General features: G+C 40.1%; 1 protein-coding gene across 1 annotated transcript in view; it reads left to right on the top strand.

Annotated features, from left to right (window-relative positions):
* LOC139445160 (guanylate cyclase soluble subunit beta-2-like) overlaps window positions 1-20,531 on the top strand; it is a 72,489-nt gene that overhangs the window by 39,747 nt on the left and 12,211 nt on the right. Inside the window, exons 6-8 of the mRNA XM_071226271.1 lie at window positions 15,057-15,557; window positions 16,074-16,248; window positions 18,319-18,464. Coding sequence (XP_071082372.1) covers window positions 15,057-15,557; window positions 16,074-16,248; window positions 18,319-18,464 — 822 coding nt within the window. The remainder of the gene's footprint in view (window positions 1-15,056; window positions 15,558-16,073; window positions 16,249-18,318; window positions 18,465-20,531) is intronic.

Raw genomic sequence — 20,531 nt, 5'->3', positions numbered from 1 at the left:
TAAGGATACCCTCGCTACAACCCATCCCAGAGAGAAAAAAAACACGAAAAAAAATCCAAACTGTCGCAGTGACAATTTACAGAAATCTATGAATTTACCTTAGTATCTATTTGACACATCTTCACAATCACCTTTCAATGATCGGCCAATTGATCAGTGATGACAAAGGCTTGAAATAGCCACAGGTTAATTAACAACTTCGAAAATATCTCCCGTCACGTTTATCGTGTCGGCCATTTTGACGTATTGTACTTGATGTAAATGTATTACGACGCTGTCATTGTAATTGACTTACTGAGGTAATTCTGTAAAAGATCTTCTCATCTTATGAGGATATTGTTTGGAATATATTTCTTGTAAGCATACTAAAACATATGTTCCTCGCTTTGGGGGGAACTATTTTATTCCGGGGTGGCCCATTAAATCTAGTAGTAAGTCAAGGCACCATGCGTGATCTGTTATTTTATGTGTTTAAATTACGATTTGGGGCGTTAATAAAATACACTGACGCAAGTATATTCTATTCAAATCAATTGGATAATTGAATATGCTTTCTTTTACATATTACATAACATCACTGCACAAAATATGAACAGTTGCAGTAACACACTACGGTAATCGAATTAAACATTATTTTCAACTGTACAGTATTTCAGTATTTCAGTTATATCATGGTGTATCAGAATGCTGTGGGATAAAAATCCGAAATGGTTCAGGTCATCCAATGGGTGTTCGGGAAAAGGTGAGCGTATCCTGCCACACAAGTGGCACCCGTCACAAACACATGCAAGGACAAGTCAATTGTTCACCTGAACAAAGCACGGAAACACACAATGATGCCCGTCCTCAGTTTTACCGAGCATGTAAATTATTTTGTCCGTCAAAAACATGGACGAGTATAAACAATATGTTCATTCACGTAATACATGTCATACATTTGACAAAATGTATTGACTCGGAGCATTATTGTTAATCACAGAGTATGCAGTTGAACTCATCACCCATCCCATTATTGATAACCCCTTCTTGAAGATCTATGAAATCAGAAGCTGCAACACTCTATCTTTTAACTGGCATGTCAGACTTCTATTTCATTACTCAGTTTTATTTGCACGGATTACTATGGAAGGGACATTGTCTCGTTGTCGCATTGTCGCATTGACGCCTTTACAACAACAAGCAAAACCTGTCAAAATTAACAAAAGCGCGACAATTGGCCATTTGTCGCATTGTCGCGTGTTCGCATTGTCGCTCTTTGATAATCCTTTTCTTTATTTTACAAAAGGGCGACGATGCCGTAACGCGACATTTTCAAGGTCAAAATATGTCTCGTTGTCGCATTGTCGCCCCATCACAAATGTGTATAAAAGGCGTAAAGTTCAGTTATTGTTACAGTTAGGAAGTTCAACCTGATAAATGTACGTCTTGAAATGAAAACACAAGTCCGTCCGCGAGTCCATAACGTTTTATTATGAGCTCTTCTCTAAAAGTGCTTAGTGTTCAACTCCCAGTTCCAAACACGTAGTACCTCCTCAATAACCCACTTACCTCCAGTGCAGTGGTCTTCCGGAAGATCTTACTCTTGACCGTATTAGACAACTGACGAGTGCACGCCTGACCTGTGACCTCGTTGCAACCCTCATGAGGTGTTTGCCGAAGGGAGAGGTGTAGGAAATGTGTGCTCCAGCCCAGCGCAGAGCTCGCGACACACTGTATACTGATGTATACAGTATATTGCAGTTGATATACTGTATACTGCATGTGATACTTATTTGCGGAAATGTTACAACTTTCAAGATTCAAGATTCAATTTGCATATATTTCATATACAACAGACCGCCGTCATATATTACTGGAATACTGCTGAGAGCGGCGTTAAAACAAATTGTTTTCATAATGGAGCGCTGCAGTCATTTAAAATAGAACCGTATACATATGTACATGTAGTACCAACTCACTCTATTTGTTTCGAATATTCAGCAGAAAATATATTATTAACCAGGTCTTTGGGAAAAGATATCAGATTTTCACAAGCAGCCACATAGGGATGATAAAGGACCCCTCGCTGATTAGGTTCTTGTTTACTTAAGAGCAGAGTTGGCCATGTTAGATGATATAACCAAAATCCGGGAGCTCCGGCGGGGGGCAAGCTGGTCTTGTTAGTGTATGGTATGAGCTGTGACGTTGACCCAAGAGAATAATGTAAAACATGAGACCAACTCAAGTCTATAATGATTGGGAAAGTCTAGATTTCCACAGCTCTAGCCTGAAATTAAGGATTGTTCTATGCTCCATTTTAATTGTATTATTTTCATTTTGTAGACATGGATGGACCAACCAGGAAAGATATTGATGGAATATTAATATCACATGTTACCACTGATCCAGTTAAATTCATCACACAATAATAAATTAGTATTTGACATTACGGCATTTGATTATTAGGGCATGATCATGTACATGTTCACTGTAGTAATGTACACACCAGTCAACTTGATTATAATTTTTATCAAAGTGTAGCGCGGCATCAACGATTACTTTATGATATCCTCACTTGTCATCGATGTATTGACATCGAACAATGGACGGCAATTCGAAATTCTTATGGATAGCTTCAATAGGGACAGCGCCGGTGTCAGTACAATTTTCCTAGTTAAAATAAGTATCTACAAAATATAATCTGAAGCAGACAAGAACAATATTTTTTTATTAATGCTTACTTTCATGGATAGAATTAAGGCAATCTAGGCTTGCCAAATCGTTCTAGACTTGAGCTGGATTCCTTTTAAATTTATTCTGTATGGTCTGGGAGACGAACAGGCGTCAGTATCGCATGGAGAACTGGGACAGCCTTAATCAGTGTAATCAGATATGTTGTGGAGTTTCGGTTTTGGGCTGTTTGCTGAATATATAGAATTGCGAGTTATGTATACTCTGTATTCTTTCGTCATGGAAGTCCATATTTCAAGGCATGTATTTGATATTCATAATAACTCCACAAAAGCTACACAATGGCAACAAAACGGTACCAGCATCACAGATACCAATAATACATGAGATACATATAATTACTTTAAAGTTAAAACATGTATCTAAATAGAAAATTAGAAGGATACACTTCCGACATTTTTCGTATTTTGTTTTCGTTTGGAGAGAGAAGTTGTGATTGGTATCTGATGGGTGCAAACAGGTGTTCCCTTCCGCCCAGGCCTTGCGGCAATGCTATTGCCCAAAATGAAACAAGCCTTGTTCAACAGGTTCAGACTCAAATTTCTATCCCACTTGGGCTCCTTTTAAATTTAAATATAATTTCTCGTGTCGATATGTGTCAGAAGAAATGAAATATTACAGCACTGGTGAATAGGTTATATGCGCGTCAGCGTCGATCCTATAATATCCTTTTATGCAAAATACATATATACTGATGAATTAAGGTAGCAATACTACGCAAATATGTGTCCAGATGCATACATCAGTATCATCTCGTGATCTTAATTCGTGCTTTGAGCCCTTTTTCTACCGGAGATTCTGGGGTGTTACATCACACCAGAAAGCCAGGTCCAAATTCAAGTCATAATTTCATGGTCCGTCTTGTATGTTGGAAACCAATATCGCAGTATGGCTAAATATTGCTGAACGTGGTATTAACCCGATTACTCACATAATTATTCCATTGTCTACAGTCATCTACGAACACTGTACTATCTTTAAGGAGGTATATCTGTATCATCCAAATGTCCATACATATATGTCCACATTTATATGTATAAAGCAAGTCGTCCTGCACTCTTCCCTAAAAGATAAATGTTAAGCATTTCCTCTGTATGAATTTATATAATGTAATATCGTTTTAATGTAATGCTGATGCAGTAAACGTACCACAGACCTGATGCTAGAATAACATCTAATTTCTGAAATGAACATATTTTACAGAAAAAAACAGTTGTTTAAACAATACTTATAAAATATAATACAAGGAGCCAAGAGCCAAATATTGGGCTGTGTTGGACATATTTGTTTCGGGGTCTTATGACAGACAATCCTGATGCCTTTAAGTATAAAGATAAGTAAGTATAGATGTTGTACATATTCAAATATGTTCGTGATTAACCCAACCTTGAAAAATATTGAAAGATGAGTGGTAACTATTTATGCCATTATTTCAAATTAGAATGAGAGCACATCAGGAAAGCATGGTTCTTTAATATACGTATCCTGTTAACCCTTGTTATTCTTTTTTAAGTAAGAGCAGCATGTATATCGAGAGTATAGGTTTGGTGCGTGACTTATCACACAGTACTTTCAGAAAGTGTGCATATTCTGTTTATCGGCAATAAATAACATAAGACGATTCATACGGGTAAATACGATTTACTTCAGAACTAGTAGAGATTATTTAAGGTTAGGGGGAAATGTATGTAATTAATTAAACTTTGGCCCGGTTTGATGGATTTGGGTCCTGGCTTGGGTTTTGTGTTGGACGTGTAGACGGCATTTCCAGGTTTGACGTATCAATGACAAAAATGATGTCAGATGCAATTCTCTGCCTTTTCGGGTGAACAATTGGCTTGCCTTTGGATGTGTTTGTGGCGGGTGCCACTAGTGGATCGGAATGAGCTCGCGTTTTTGCGAGCATCCAATGTCATCATTTATTATGGTGAATCATGAAACATGCTCCTGATGTTGTCGCAATGGTGCAGTTGGCGCTACTTTTGGCAAGAGTTTCTCATGATAATGGAAATGCTTATGTCGCCTTTGTTGACCGATAAACATGAAAAGATATAAAGTTAGTGTATATGGTCATGTAATTAAGAAACAAACGACGAGTGGGAGTTGTTTATTGTACGATAAACAACGATCGAGACTCGTTTATTTCTATATGAGATATCAACATTACGTACAGCCTCTTTTAGGGTGTTAAATTAGGAAAAAATACACGCTTTACAATATTTACCCGTACTTAAATAACGATGATTCCTTGAATAGAATCCGACAGCGGCCATGCTAGATAAATCTATTTTAGGATTTGAGTTTGGTCCCGCATATTCTCACAATTTTCTCGTCAATCATCTGTACCTTTTCTCCCAATACCGATTGTCATATCACTCTCACTTTCGGATTCTCCAGCAACATTTATTGGGAACAACTCACTAGACACATACCTCTCAAAAATAAGGTCAAATTTACAAATTTTACTTTTCAAGTTGCGAGTGCATGTTCGAATCTCAATAAATGACGTCATGATAGAACAATTTTTATCGTGAAATAAATATCGCTTCCTTCTTTGTTCTTTGTGATTTATCGCGTAGCTATCTTATATCATCAAATGCCAATTTCTAATTGCTTTATCATGACGTATCCGTGTCATGTAGCAATAACATACACAAATATCGTTGACTTCGACGTTGAATAGTGTCATGAAATATGATTATCCTCTTGTGTGCAATATTTCTGGTTGATAAATCTAACATATTCTTACTTCAAGAATAGCGACTATACATTATTATATATCCCTTATCAGGTCTCTGTAACATTTGCAAAATGATACAAATATAAAAATACAACTGAACCTAAATGTAATGTTTTAATATCCTTACGTTGCTGAGTGCAGCATTTAACAACAAACAAACAAAACATAATATCTTTAAGAATTATGTTAACAATTCCGATGCTAAAAATAATCTCACAATCTCCATACCTCTTTCTCTCTATGAAAACATAATAACTTTTTTTTAATAATCTGAAGGAATAATAATGGCAATACTATCATAATTATCATCATTATTTATGTTACTTATCCTCAAGCGAAGTAGTCCTCCACATTATACATTCAGTGTAGAAGCCCATGAACATATGAACTATGTAACATACATTCATGGAAATTAGATGAACAGTTGAAGTTAGCAAATGATATTATTCGGTCGAACGTCTATCAGCCATCTATTCTATTCGTGAAGAACATTTCACGTGGGACCAACAGAGGGAATTATGACTATCGACTTGCTAATTATTTTTTATATTCATGCCAGCTCAAACGATCTATTGGCTTGATTTATTGTTATGGTATCCACAAAATAAGTAGGATCCGATTTTTTCCGTTTTTGTTGAAATAAAACTGAATAATATTTGCTGTTTACATATCAAAGTTTGCCAAATTGTTACAAAATGTTTGCCCACAGCAAGGCTACGTATCCCCAACATATTGTGCTAGGAACAGTATCACTGGACTGAGGGAGGGCGGTATTCCTCCTTGTGGGTCACCTGCTTGGCAATATGGGACGGGAAAACTGCAGGGGGTGAGGGCAGTTAAGTTGATGGTACAGACAGATAAGAGAGATCATTTTACAAATGTGAAACCTCAGTCCACAAAGGAAGAGGCGAAAGCTGAAACTTGGTGAGGTTTACAGAACAAAGGCAGTCATTTCTAGTTTCTTACTGACTCTCGAAGATACATTTAATAAAACAATTAATGCGTGTGTGTGTGTGTGTGTGTGTGTGTGTGTGTGTGTGTGTGTGTGTGTGTGTGTGTGTGTGTGTGTGAGAGAGAGAGGTAGAAGAAGAATTGTACACCATAAAAATGGCTACGTATGTAGTTGGGGTAGATATGTTGAATGCCCGGCCAGTATGACCTTTGAGTCACTACAGTTTCAGTCATTAAAATGCGTAAAACAGTATTTAAGTGAAAGAAAACACTATAAGTGAGTGAAACAAAAGACCTCAGTACAGGCACACCCAGTCCCCCAACCCCAAGTCTGCATGTACGAATACTCATACCCGCCACATCCTCAACCACTTAACTTACTCACACAATCATCTGACAACATGTTCGCCAACCCTCGTATCACAACGCATGCACACACACACACACACACACACACACACACACACACACACACACACACACACACACACACACACACACACACACACACACACACATCACATTCTTCTTTACCCACCATTATGTCTACGTCAGCCATCATGGATCCATGCGCATGCTTTCATACATAATCCATCCTCCCACCATTCCCCAACATCCATCGAACTATAACTATATCCGCCCTCATGTATCGGTATTCGTGCTTTCATACATACATACACCCCCCTACCATTCCCCTACATCCATCGCAGTATAACTATGACTATAACCGCCTTCGTGCATCCGCACTTATGTTCACACTGCCTTGCATATGCATCGAATTACACGTTTAAAATATCGTAAATATTTTACAACATGTACATATTATATATCAGCATACAGAGATTATTATAACGCAATAGATTTCATCCGTCAAAACATCACAGAAAGAGGGGCAACCTGGAATTTTACAATGGCATCTGAATGCACTAAGACGTTCAACTGGTCAGGAGGTGAGAGTTGCGGAAGATTACGGTAAACTTCAGTTACAGATCTCCATTACGAATATCTAAAGTATGAATAAAGATCACAGCTTGCTATGGCGTGTACTTCATGCCTGCAGAATTAGCAATGTCCTTAGCTTTAAATTGTATGTCTAAATGCTTATGTAGACAAAGACCCAAATGTATATAGGCATGACCATATTATATTCTATGCAAATATCACCACATTTAAAAAAAAAGCTAGATTGAGTCTTTGAAGGGCATTAAGAACTGATACACACAAGGAAAAATATTTATGGATGTCAACGGAGGAACACTGCGTTTCGGAATATATACTTTCTCCTTCATCAGGTGCATACTATTAAATGCTATGAGGCAGAGAACATATATTTATACCTGTAAGAACAACAAAAGTAAAAAGATATCAAAGATGGGAACGCAACAAGGGAAGCCAACAGATAACTGGCATGGCGCTGATTACCCCGCCTCCCGTTTGCCCATTGTCCATTTCCCATTACCAATCATTCATAAGTTAAGTTTTGGCTTGAATTTGTCCATTGATAATCAACCATCAACGTCTATTATCTCCACCCTAAAAATATGTAGTTTACTGAGAAAGTGGTATCCAAATATAATGTGTGTTATTGTTGACCACTTTCTTAAAGGCATTGTTGGTTCAAAGCTTTCGGTCATAGAAGCCGTGCCATTTTTCTCTTGTCAGAGGAGTACACAAAGTATACGTCATCTGGAATAACATTTTTGGTTCGGTGGCTGGGTTAGATCGCCAACATTGTGTTCTGGCGATTGGGTGCCTCACTCACCGTGTGGGTTCAAATCCCGGACGGGACTCAACCAAAGAAAGTACGAGAATCTGTACTTTACTCAGAAAGTGTTATCCCAATTATAACATTTGTTGTCAAGAAAACACAATAAATGTATATTCGGCTTTGGATGGGTAATGATATCACAGACATATACGGATATTGATGATGACTTGGAGGAGCTTCGTAACGCATGTCTTCTCAATTCAGGGATTGGTAAATCCAAATATGTGTGTGCGCGTGCGTGCGTGCGTGCGTAAATGTGGGCCTGTTGGATGTTACATAAAACATTCATCTTGAGCGGGATGGTAGTTCGAGTTGGATTAGCATGTTAACTATATGATCTTCTTTAAGCAGAGAATGCCGCGCATGGATGTATTGATGAAATTCCTAGGTAAATGGGACCTTTTCGTCCCCAGGAATACCCACAGTGGAGACTTCAATGGGGATAGGGTGTACACAATGTGCTACCTGGTAGATTGTGTGTCATCAGACCGGACAACGTTGGTCTTTGACTGATTGTGGCGTAAAACACACTAATGTCTTATTCATTTACTAATATCGGAAATTGAATGTTCATCTTAATTGTTATTGTTGAACATGTAATATATTTTTAAAGAAATAAAACAGTGACATAATAACTACAACTTTATGTGAGCGCGAGTAGCTTTTTTGGAATGAGATAAAGTTGTAAGCTTCACAACCGTGTAACTATGAATTGACTTTATTGGGTAATCAAAAAAGAGATAAGACCTAAAATAGCCAAATTTCATACGATTTCACTTGTCCACCATCGTGGATGCAAGGCGAAAACATTTCAGCGCGTTTGAAGCCACTGAGAATGCCCCCTGCAGAGTTGGACGGACATTCTGCGGTGGCGCGGCTGAGTTGACCAGAGGCTATCAGCAGTATTTCCTGTCCAGGTTATTTAGGTCAGTTGTTTGTGTGTGTGTGTGTGTGTGTGTGTGTGAGTGTGTGTGTGTGTGTGTGCGTGTGCGTGTGTGCGTGTGCGTGCGTGCGTGCGGGGGGGGTGAGATTGTGGGGATAGATGATAGATTCAGCAACAAGTAAGGTCATCTTGAGTGGGAGGGTATTCGCAGATGGATTAGCATATGAACTATGATTCTCTTTAGGCAAAAAATGAGGATCCACGATGTTCGACCTGGTGGAAGTGTGTTATCAAACCTCACAGCATTGGTTTTTTGACTGACTGTAGCGTCAAAACAAACTCATTCATTTACTTGAACTGAATGTTCATCTTAATTGTTATGGATAGTCACGGAGCCATGATCCAGAGTACAGGGTGTCATTAGATAGAAATAAACTAAGTAATAATAGGATTACCAGAAAAACGGGGTTTTACACACAAGCCAATAAACTTCGCTCATTAACACCAGAGTAAGTCAGTGCAAGATTGAAAACTGCCCCATAATTATATATGACATGCTTGTCGGGTATTGCTACATATATATGTGAAAACAAAGTTATTAAAATGAAGAGCAAAACTGATGAAAGTTAACAATAAACGTGTATACGTGTTATATCGTCACTGCAAAAATAATGATTGTTTGTCTTTAGTATTAACATTCAAATACGTTATATCTGTATTAGCGATATTGTCTTTGTTCCACCGGTGAGTCACGCGTTAGCCGTACTATCTCGTAGTATAATTGTATTTCTGAAGACATCACGATACAGTTTTACGATGCATCACGTCTGCACTAGCGCTTGATAACAGCCTTGTGTTTGGGTGTTTCAGTGGTTTAAATCGCTGCTCTTGATATTGTTGATTAAACTTTGATACTATGAACAATATAATGTTATGTGAGAGGATGACTTTAGAACGGTAACATACTAATAGTATATAGGATGACATAAACAGAACAATGAGAAGTTCGTCCAGATTAGTGTATAGGCAACATTTAATAATTAAAAAAATTACATTCAACAACTCCCCTTTTAAGTCCATTTTCCTGACTTATAAGTAAATGCAAGAACAATCGGCCGGAATACAATGTATAGTTCTTGTCCACTTCCATATGACTATATAGCATACAATAAGCTATCGGGTCCCGTTTAGATCGGTTTGGGTGGCAGCCTAGATAGCCATAGAATAGTTTCATCTTGGAATCTCCCATATCACTGGGGATACTCTTCAATTTAAATGGAGTTACTCGTTACGATTCCGAACCTTCACGTGACTGTGTTTATGAACCATTGTAAAAATAGTGGTGACATTAATTCTAGGAAACAATACGCGAAATCGCGCATGCACAGAACGGAAAATTTGGTCAAGGCATTAAGTAATCCGCATGCGCAGAACGATTGATTTCATTACTTCCGCTAAGCGCTTCGAGTGCAGCGTCAAACGCGGGCCTGTAATCTAACACGCGGGGACTGACCAATGAAAACTGAGAAGTAGAAATACCGGTAGACGCTGTTGCTTGATTGACAGTGTCAATCAAGAAAGGGAGGAGCTTAACGCTATCGTTCTCTCCCAGTAAATTCCGATGTCAAATAACGACGTTATTTGGACGGAAAAACGATGGTTTGAAAACGTCCAAATAACGTCGTTTTTCCGTCCAATGACCATATACGGAAAAAAACGACGTTTTCGTGTTTGCAGTGTAAATACAGAATTGCACATTTACTCGTGGTTACTTTACAGACAGCTGCCGGGGGATATGTCATCTTTCTGAGGACTCTTGTTCCGTTTGACTTTGCTTGCCTCCACCTAAACTGGTAGACAGGTGATTGCGACACTAAGCACAGCATTCATTGGTACTTGGTGTCAAATAAAAATAAATAGGGAACAACATGAAGTAAAAGTGCGTTCGCCAAAATAACCTTTAGGAGAGCGGTTTATTAAAATAACTGTATTAAATACACTCTACACGATATGACGTCATGATACAATGGTGACGTCATATGCTTCCTTGACAACTAAACATTCCGAATACTGCGAAAAATCACGTGATTTTGAAAATGTGGGACATGTTACAAAATAGCATTCAATGGCCAGATATCAGAAATCCACTGAACAACGTTCTTGACCAAATAAGCTAGCGGCACACAATTCCATTCGTTTTACAATGTAGTGTTATTGCCGTTAAACTCCTCACGTCAGAGCTTCGGAGAGCCAGTCCACGTGGCAATGTACAGTGCCATGTAAAATCGTGGACAATTAACATGAATAAATGATGTAAAAAAAAAGAACTTCGGAGCGCGGGTTAAACAATTCCGAGGTGCCATAGCTTGGAAACCTAACGTAACATTAAATAACGTACATGCATGGCCTCTTGTTGACAAAACAGTGTCCAATGACATAATGGGCGCAGACTAACATCAGGCAATTCTCCGCGTCTGTCATGGCACCACTGCCGTTATTCCTGGTATTTAAAGAATCTGTCACGACTGTGTTTATTGACGCCGCTACATGTCGCAGGGATATGGGTTTGTTTATAAATCTGCTTTGACTTGACGTTTGAATCTAAACAGCGTATGGCTTGGATAACTCACATTGACACATTGGAGTGGATTCAAAGGTTTGGAGCAAGCTTTCAAAAAAATTTGAAGAATTATGTCCAAAGTCCCTGTTACAGATAAAGAAATAACGCTGTCCATGAGTCTTGTTAACGTTAATTGTGGCCATTGACATTTAACCAAGACATTATGTGTTCATTACTTGGAAAAAATTACACTAATCAAATCGGCGACTTTCGTTATCGTAAGTGAGGTAGTGAGTGCGTGCGTGCGTGCGTGCGTGCGCGTTTGGTGGTTGAGTGAGTGAGTGAGTTGGGTTTAACGCCGCTTTTAACAGTATTCCAGTTATATCACGGCGTGTCAGCTTAATGTGGGAGGAAAACCCGAAGTGATGCAGGTCTTAGACGTTTAACACTTCGGTGAAACCCACGAGCATGGTGCTGACAAACCTAGAAACATAATCGGGGCGAGCCGGGATTTGAACCCACAATCATAGGTTTCTGGCGTGCCCAAGGGACGCAACTCTGCCTAGCGAATCGCGGCGCCTTAGACGACTGGGTCACCCGTGCCCCTTGGTGGTTGAGAGTGTGGGGGAGTGAGTGGTTGAGCGAGTAAGGAAGAGAGTGGTTGAGTGAGGGAGTACCGTTTAACTTCGCCTTAAGCGATGTTCATTTACGGCCAGGGACAACAAAACTCACACATTGTACTTTGTGGGCAATCGAACATAAGCATTCTCCTTGACGCTATAACCACAAGGATGTCCCACCATCGTGTCGGTGTAGGGTATATATTGTGTCAATTCGGTTCATTCTGATGCAACAGAGACACGAGTATCTGGCTGTCACCCGGGTTCTGCTGTTTCACCATTTCCATAAATAATATGTATTAATTAAGCATAAGTAATTGTACGCTTATCGGAAATGATAGACTTCCACATTGATAATATGTAGGTACATTTTGGGGCTAAGACAATTAGGGAAGAAGTAGGCATCCCCATCGGCACCAATTGTGCTCCCCTTCTTGCTGATCTGTTTATTTATGCATATGAATCGGAATTTCTGTTCGGATTGGCAAAGTCAAAACAAGGTAACTTGGCCAAGAAGTTGAACTTTTTAGCTTCAGGTATATCGATGATCTCATATTGTTAAATAACAATCCAATAGCCTATTCCCTTCCAATGATTTGCCAACTAGGGCCCTGCTACACAAAGCGATTTTAGCACTGAGATGATCATAACTCCTATACATTAACCTATGCTTACGACGGTCGTACTGTCGGCCCTGAACTAGAAATAATTGGGACTAGTGAGACCGCCTCCTCTGTTTCATCTTTAGATCTATGCATAAAGATTCAGAGTGACATACAACTCTCCAAAAGACTGTATGACAAGAGGGATGAATTCGACTTTCCAAAGGACAACTTTACCTCTATGTCGAACAATATTCTTGCAGCTCCAGCCCTCGGTATCTACATTTCACACCTTTTGAGGTATAATCGAGCATACTCTTTTTATCAAGAAGCAGTGCGTGTCATTCGAGTCTTGCATCAAAGTTCTTTGATCAAGGTGACAACATTCAAAGTCTCAGTAAAGCTTAAAAAAGTGTTATGCTGGACATGTGGAGGCATTTCCAAATTTGCATTTCTTTTACCTTTATGTCGAACAATTTTCTTGCAGCTCCAGCCCTTTGTGTCTACATTTCACAACTTTTGAGGTACAGTCGAGCATGCTCTTTTTACCAAGAGCGTCATACGAATACAGCTCAGAAGTTGTTTGATCAAGGTTACAACATTCAAGGTCTCAGTCAAGCCTTCAAAAAGATTTATAGTAGACATGTGGAGAACATTTCCACATCCCGTGTATTTTCCTGTGAAAAATTGACTTGCCTTTGCATGTGTTAGTGACGGGTGCCCCCGGCGGGGCAGTATACTCTCACCTTTTTGTGAACACCTGGTATCATCACCACTTGATAGTAATTCATAAACGTAGTCGGAATCGTAAAGCTGACTCTGCTTTCGGCAGAAATTAATTTCTTATAAATATGTAAAGGCATACATGTCACACACCGGGTGCAGAAAAGCAACGTTGGTCACGGAGACAAGGAGGATGGCTACTGCTAAACCTTGATCTGAGGATACCCCACTATATTTACGGGTCATGCCAGAACGACCTTTCATCCAACAATCAGAGAGTCGCTAAACAGGTCAGGAATGTGACAATCGGAATGTGTTTTCTAATCATGCAACCTCGGAAATGTTAACACGGAGGAGTATTCCGAACGACAGTTACCGAATGTACGACATAAACCGTCCAAATCATCGTCTATCTCTTGCGTCAATGGCCTAAACATTTGAACGGAAAATACTTCCATATAAGCTAGGTCTTCTATAAGACATTTCAGAATGTTCTTTTGTTCAGTTTTCAAATTTTGTATCGAGAACTATGTTTAACTATTTTTCAAAGCGTGTTCTGGAATGGAGGTCGCCAGTTTAAAACTTGTACCGGATAGCACGAGAAAGCTGCTTTCTGATTGGCTAACGTCGTATGTAAGTTAAACATTTCAAAGGTCGGTCAAAGTTCGCGAAATGTCGTTCTGGCGTGATCTGTAATGGGATGTCCACAGATCTTTCTTTATCGGCGGCAGTGAGAATTAACATCAGATTGAGGCGGATGGGGGATAATGTTCATCTGGCTTGACTCCTGAGAGTGTCTGGGGGTCTGTCCTGCCCAGCACTGAAACACATGTTACACGTGGAGCCAACTAAAGCACGTGCCTTTGTTCGATTAATGCCTCTGTTCACCCAGAGTGAATGATTATGGGATGGTAATGTGACTGTTATCTTCTAGCACCATAAGGCAGCTTTGGTTGTGTACTCCCCAGGGAAATGAGAAGAAATCCAAGTGCATACTAATACTGGTAAAAATATAGGGCTGAGGGTAGTCTTCAATTTGGCACTATACGTATACCCATTATTATAGTAAAGTCAAATTTCAGTTTCAATTTTGTGTGAAGACCTTTGGCCCATATATAAGAGTGAGTGAGTGAGTATGGTTTTACGCCGCTTTTAGCAATATTCCATTAATATCACGGTGGGCACACCAGAAATAGGCTTCACACATTGTACCCATGTCGGGAATCGAACCTGGGTCTTCGGCGTGACGAGCGAAAGCTTTAACAACAAGGCTACCTGACCGCCCCTGGTCGTAAGAGGTGGCTTAATGCAACGAGTGGCGAGTTTGCCGTGATATTGCTGGAATATAGCTAAAAGCGGCGTAAAACAATACTCACTCACTCACACTTACGACCAGCTATAGGTTAGTGGGGACAAATTGTAACCCAGAATTCCCACTTGGGAAACTGTAGTGACATAATTTTGTTTGCTATATCCCAGGGTCCGTACGAGCCGTTGGCCGAGACATCTTCAAGCAGAAGGTGGATATCACGGTACAAGAGCAATCAAGGGAGGTAATCGATGGCGGTAAGACCCAGGAGCACACAGTCTTCAAGGTCATTTTGCACAAAGGGCTGGACAATGAACGCGGGAGTCCCGAAGGTCAAGAGGAACGTTTGTCCCTCGAAAACATGGAGGTTGCTGTGCCTACAAACATTTCAGCTTTTCATTTGAATGCTGGTCAATTCTGTTCTGCATTCCCGTATCATATCATATTCGACGATTTATTGAAAATTCGACAGTGTGGAGTGATGATTCACAAACTGTGCCCTGTTCCTATCCGAGAAGGCATGGCGGTTACGTCCTTGTTCCGGATAATCCACCCTAAAATGAATCTGTCCATCGCGAACATTCAGAAATTCATCAACGCAGTGTTTCTCCTGACTGTGTCCCCGGAGGAGTCAGAGAAGGAGGGTGACATCAAGGCTTTGGTCCTGAAAGGTAGGCGAACTCATGCTGACCTGAACATTTACACAGGCGGTTTTCTCGTAGACAGCCATTAGGTTACATTAAATACATTAAAGTATAGCCTTCACTGGTCTTAGGTAATGAGGTGAGGTGAAATGGGGTATAACGTCGCGTCCAAGATTATTGCACTTATATAGCGACGTGCATTTCCAGACTCGATTATTTACAGACCGCCATCATATAGCTGGAATATTGCTGAGTGCGGCGTTAAACAACAAACCAACCAACCAACATTAATCCACACCGTCGGGTACAATGACACACAATAACCGAGGTCACACACAGTTGTATCACTGTTGCAGTGGCTTATTTCAAGTATTGATTTCTTGGAATCTTGACTGTCATCGGGGTCCGTCAGATGGACCATATTTGATTTTAATAAATATCCCCAAAAGCAAATCAATAGCAATCTCTTATCGTTGAGATGTCGCCCAGACCCATCACTGCACTGGGGTCTGTGCATCTTGAACATGGTTGTTTTTATTGCAGGACAGATGATTTGGTTGGAAGCGTCTCATCATATGATCTTTATTGGATCCCCTCGCCTCACAAGCCTCAACGAACTTATGGAAATGAATGTCTACCTAGCAGATATCCCCCTTTATGACGTCACGCGCGAGCTTGTGCTGCTTAATCAACAGAGGATAGCTGAGATAGATATAGCGTGAGTAAATAATTAAAATAAATGTTTGTTTGTTAGATAATAATTGAGTCCGATCAGACAATCCAGTGATTGGCACCAGGAGCATCCATTCTGGCAATGCGGATACCATGACGAGCAATCTACCAAGTCACGGAGTCTGAGCACCCGATCCATTCAGTCGCCTCTTACGCCAACATGGGTTGCTCGGGACCTACATTCTTACCCGGAATTCCCACGGGAGATTAAATGATGATGATGATGATGATGATGAGAAGAAGAAGTCACACACCCATGACAACAAAAACAGTATCGTCAATATGAGTTTGTATACACGACGTTCCTCCATTACCCGTGGCTTAGACCCGTGACAATTCCGGGGTAGAATAGGTCTTCAGCAACCCATGCTTGTCGTAAAAGGCGACTAACGGGATCGGGTGGTTAGGCTCGCAGACTTAGTTGGTATATGTCATCGATCCCAATTGCGAGGATCGATGCTCATGAGATCAATCACTGGATTGTCTGGTCCAGGCTCAATTATTTACAGACCGCCGTCATATAACTGGAATATTGCTGAGTGCGGCGTTAAACAACCAACCAACCAGCCAACCAACCCGTGGATGACTGGGCCGATATACTGTGTCTATCTGTTTAATCAGGCCGTGTATAACTCACGGAGGACAAATGAACTCTGTGCATGAATTTCGTGAGAACCCTACCATTGCCTGATGCTGAAGCAATGTGTCGAGTTGGAGCCGCAAGGATTTTGCACATGTAGCATGAGAAATATTGGTGATATAATCTGAGCACCATCTGACTTTATGCATCTGGATCTACTCATAAAGGTTCAGAGTGACAAAACACTCTCCACAAGACTGTATGACAAGAGGGATGACTTCAACTTTCCAATAGTCAACTTTCCCTTCATGTCGAATAATATTCCTGCAGCTCCAGCCCTCGGTATCTACATTTCACACCTTTTGAGGTTTAATCGAGCATACGCTTTTTATCAAGAAGCAGTGCGTGTCATTCGACTCTTGCATCAAAGTTCTTTGATCAAGGTGACAACATTCAAAGTCTCAGTAAAGCTTCAAAAAGTGTGGAAGCATTTCCAAATTTGCAACGAATTTGCATCAACAACAAAAGTGATTTCCTATTCTGACTTGTACCACATGTTCCTGTGTTGTTTCAAGTGGATAATTAACTTGCCTGTGCATGTGTTTGTGACGGTGCCACTGGTGTAGAAGGATACGTTCATCTCATTGCAAACACCTGGCATCATCACTTTTTGATAGGGATTCGTAAACACATGTTCATGATGTAGTCGGAGTCGTACAATTAACTCTGCTTTTGGCAGAGATTTCTTATAAATCGGGAACGGTATTGTCGCTTTTATTTCCCCTTGCTTGAAACAGGCAGTTTCTTCAGTCGCTGGTTACAAATAGCGACTTCATAGTCGTATGTACTCACGGATGATGGAGGAACGAGACGATGAAATAACAAAGACAACTTAACATGACAACAAAAAGAGAGTACTAAGTATTTGAATCATATAATGGATGGTGTCATCGTTGTGATAAACCAATCATATGTCCAATAAATTTTGTATCACGATCCGAAAAATATGAGAGGAGGCCACCAACCACAAAATACTTTTAAAGACCTCCACACATGGAATAGAGAAACTATTGATCATTAAAACTGAAGATATATGTTTCCCTGGGTCACAGTACGCATGTACACAAACATGGCTTCATGTTGCTAAATAATATATGCGCCATGTCTTCAAATTCAATTACTTTCAGAATGTCGTATGATAAAGACCGCATTATCCTCTTCTTTCCCTATCGTTAATGTAATATGCATTTGTATGAGGAATAAATAACATGTACTATGCTCGCCAATTAATTATTTTGTATTCTTATATTATATGCTATAAATCATACGAACACACTCGCCAAAGTATCTCTTTTTGATCGTAATTAACATGAACGCCAAATTCTGGCATGATACATTTGTTCATTCCAAATGTTTGACTTTTACGGTACGGAAACAAACTCGTCTAAAAAATCTCTATATATTGCTTCGACACAGCAAGAAGTTGGACGAAACAACAGCAGCGTTGAAGCGGACGTCCCAGGCGTTGGAGGTAGAGAAGCAGAAGACGGATGTGTTGCTGTATCAGATGCTGCCACAGAAGGTTGCGCATCAGCTGAAGAACGGCAGGCAGGTGGAGGCTGGTGAGACACAACAATAATGCAAAGGGACTTCCTGATGGAGATTTAACGGGCGCTGTAAAGCTCTTTTTACCCCGCTTTTAGCAACATTCAAGCAATACCACGACAACGAACACAATGATTTAAACACAAGCAACCCAATTGTCCCAGGTTCCTACAGGTAACGTTTAGTATAAATACTTAATTGGTAAAAACCATTCCCCAATATTCCATATTGTCCCATGGAAAGAAGAGCCATTAACAGCCATTTGGTGAATGGAATTAGTCGCATTGTGAATGGACTTAATCAACCACAGCTATGATGGCCGATATATGTGGTCCTATCTGTCGAAACAAGTCCATTAATGCTTCCCATGGCTTGGATAGATTGCGGCATGCATGGCGCATGACTTCCACATTGAATCGCTGAAGGGAATTATAGATAAGAACCTTGTTGAGACCAACTAGTTTGGCCTGCATTCATCAGCAGGTCTACATCACGTTAATCCCATTTGGTCCTCGCTTCTGGTAATTATCAGCGCTTGAAGGCCCATGTATTAAATTACTTTCACTTGCCTTGAAAAGGGTAAAATCCATAGAATTTAAAATAATGAGGTAAGTAGGCTACGTTTAACGTTTGAGGTCAGTAGGCGCCACATCCAGCCAGACTTATGTATTATAGCGGAAGGATCGATCACACTCGCGCATGTGCCAAAAGTGTGGAAGGTGTTTGAAACAGGCTAATGACACTAAGTTATCTCCGCCAGAGGGACGCAATAAGCTGTCATTCTTTCAAGGAGAACATTTTCAGTCGTAGTTGACGGTTTCTGGCTTGGTTCAAAGACGTCCTCTGAAAGACTCTGAAAGGCTAAACTTGCCATTTTGAAATCAGAAACACTTTCAATCATTTAAGTATGAAATAGGCTAATTCGGCCATTGACGATCGTGCAACCTCAAATACAAGGCATTATTACATTACGACGCAGCGTCTTTCAACGCACGGAAGTTGTCCATCTCAATTACAGGCGCCATCGGCCATGCGTTTGTTGACGGCATTTGATATAATCGAACGTGGCATGACATCATTTCTCCTGGTTTCTGTTTGGACGTGGTATTGACCGACGTCATGCATTTCGTATAGTTTATTTCAAATGTATAACATCTCACAGACGGTTATGACCGAACGCTTTTGCATTTGATTTGATATATTGCAACTGTATACGATGTCATAGACTTATAGAAGTATTTTATTGCAAAGCTTTGATCTTGATATTGAGAAAGTTTGTTGACACTAACCGGCTGTGACGATAAACAAGCTAAGAATGTCATCCCTTGACAAATGTAACATCGACTTCATTATTGAAATCCTACATGTTAAACTGATTTGCCGGTGCTCATTCAAAGTTAGTTAAAAATATACCTTTTCGCTAAAAATTCAAAATACCCGCTGTAAGGAAGTATTGCCACAGTGAAAATCTTTTTGTAATAAAATGGTCGCTATGCCAGGTATTTCAATTTTGACTTCCACTTGGCGAATGTACCAGTTTTCATACAGAAACTTAACCATACCTGAATAATGAATATGGCATATAATAGGCAATATGAAAGTCAAAGTCATTCATGATAAAACATTAATCTATTGACCACTTTCACTTGGGATTTGAGGATAAACACCTCATATGACATCTTAGGTCGCGCTAAAGGTACTTATCGTCCAAACCTGGCTCCCACAGGAGATATCGCTTGGGTGAGATCGAACAATATCTACACTGTCAAATGACATCACTAATGGCTCTGCTACTAAAGCTGTTAGCAGTACGTTTTTTTCACTTGGACGCTGCTTATTACTGTCTACAAACTGAAAATACTTGAAGAATGATGTGAGGTGAGGTGAAATGGTGTTTAACGTCGCGTCCAAGATTATTGCACTTATATAGCGACGTGCATGCAGGTGTGTGTGTGGCTGCTTGTACTAGTCCGGACTGATGCCGATTTACAGTGCTAGCCCACTGAGATACCATGCCGCAGTCTAACATGAATACCCCACTCAGACACAGTATACTGACTCCAAGCCGACCAGTCCTTGTTTTA

Source organism: Haliotis cracherodii, unplaced genomic scaffold (assembly GCF_022045235.1).
Source record: "Haliotis cracherodii isolate W230 unplaced genomic scaffold, xgHalCrac1.p SCAF_6, whole genome shotgun sequence".
NCBI classification, from domain to species: Eukaryota; Metazoa; Mollusca; class Gastropoda; order Lepetellida; family Haliotidae; genus Haliotis; species Haliotis cracherodii.
This window is presented reverse-complemented; position numbering and strand designations above follow the sequence as displayed.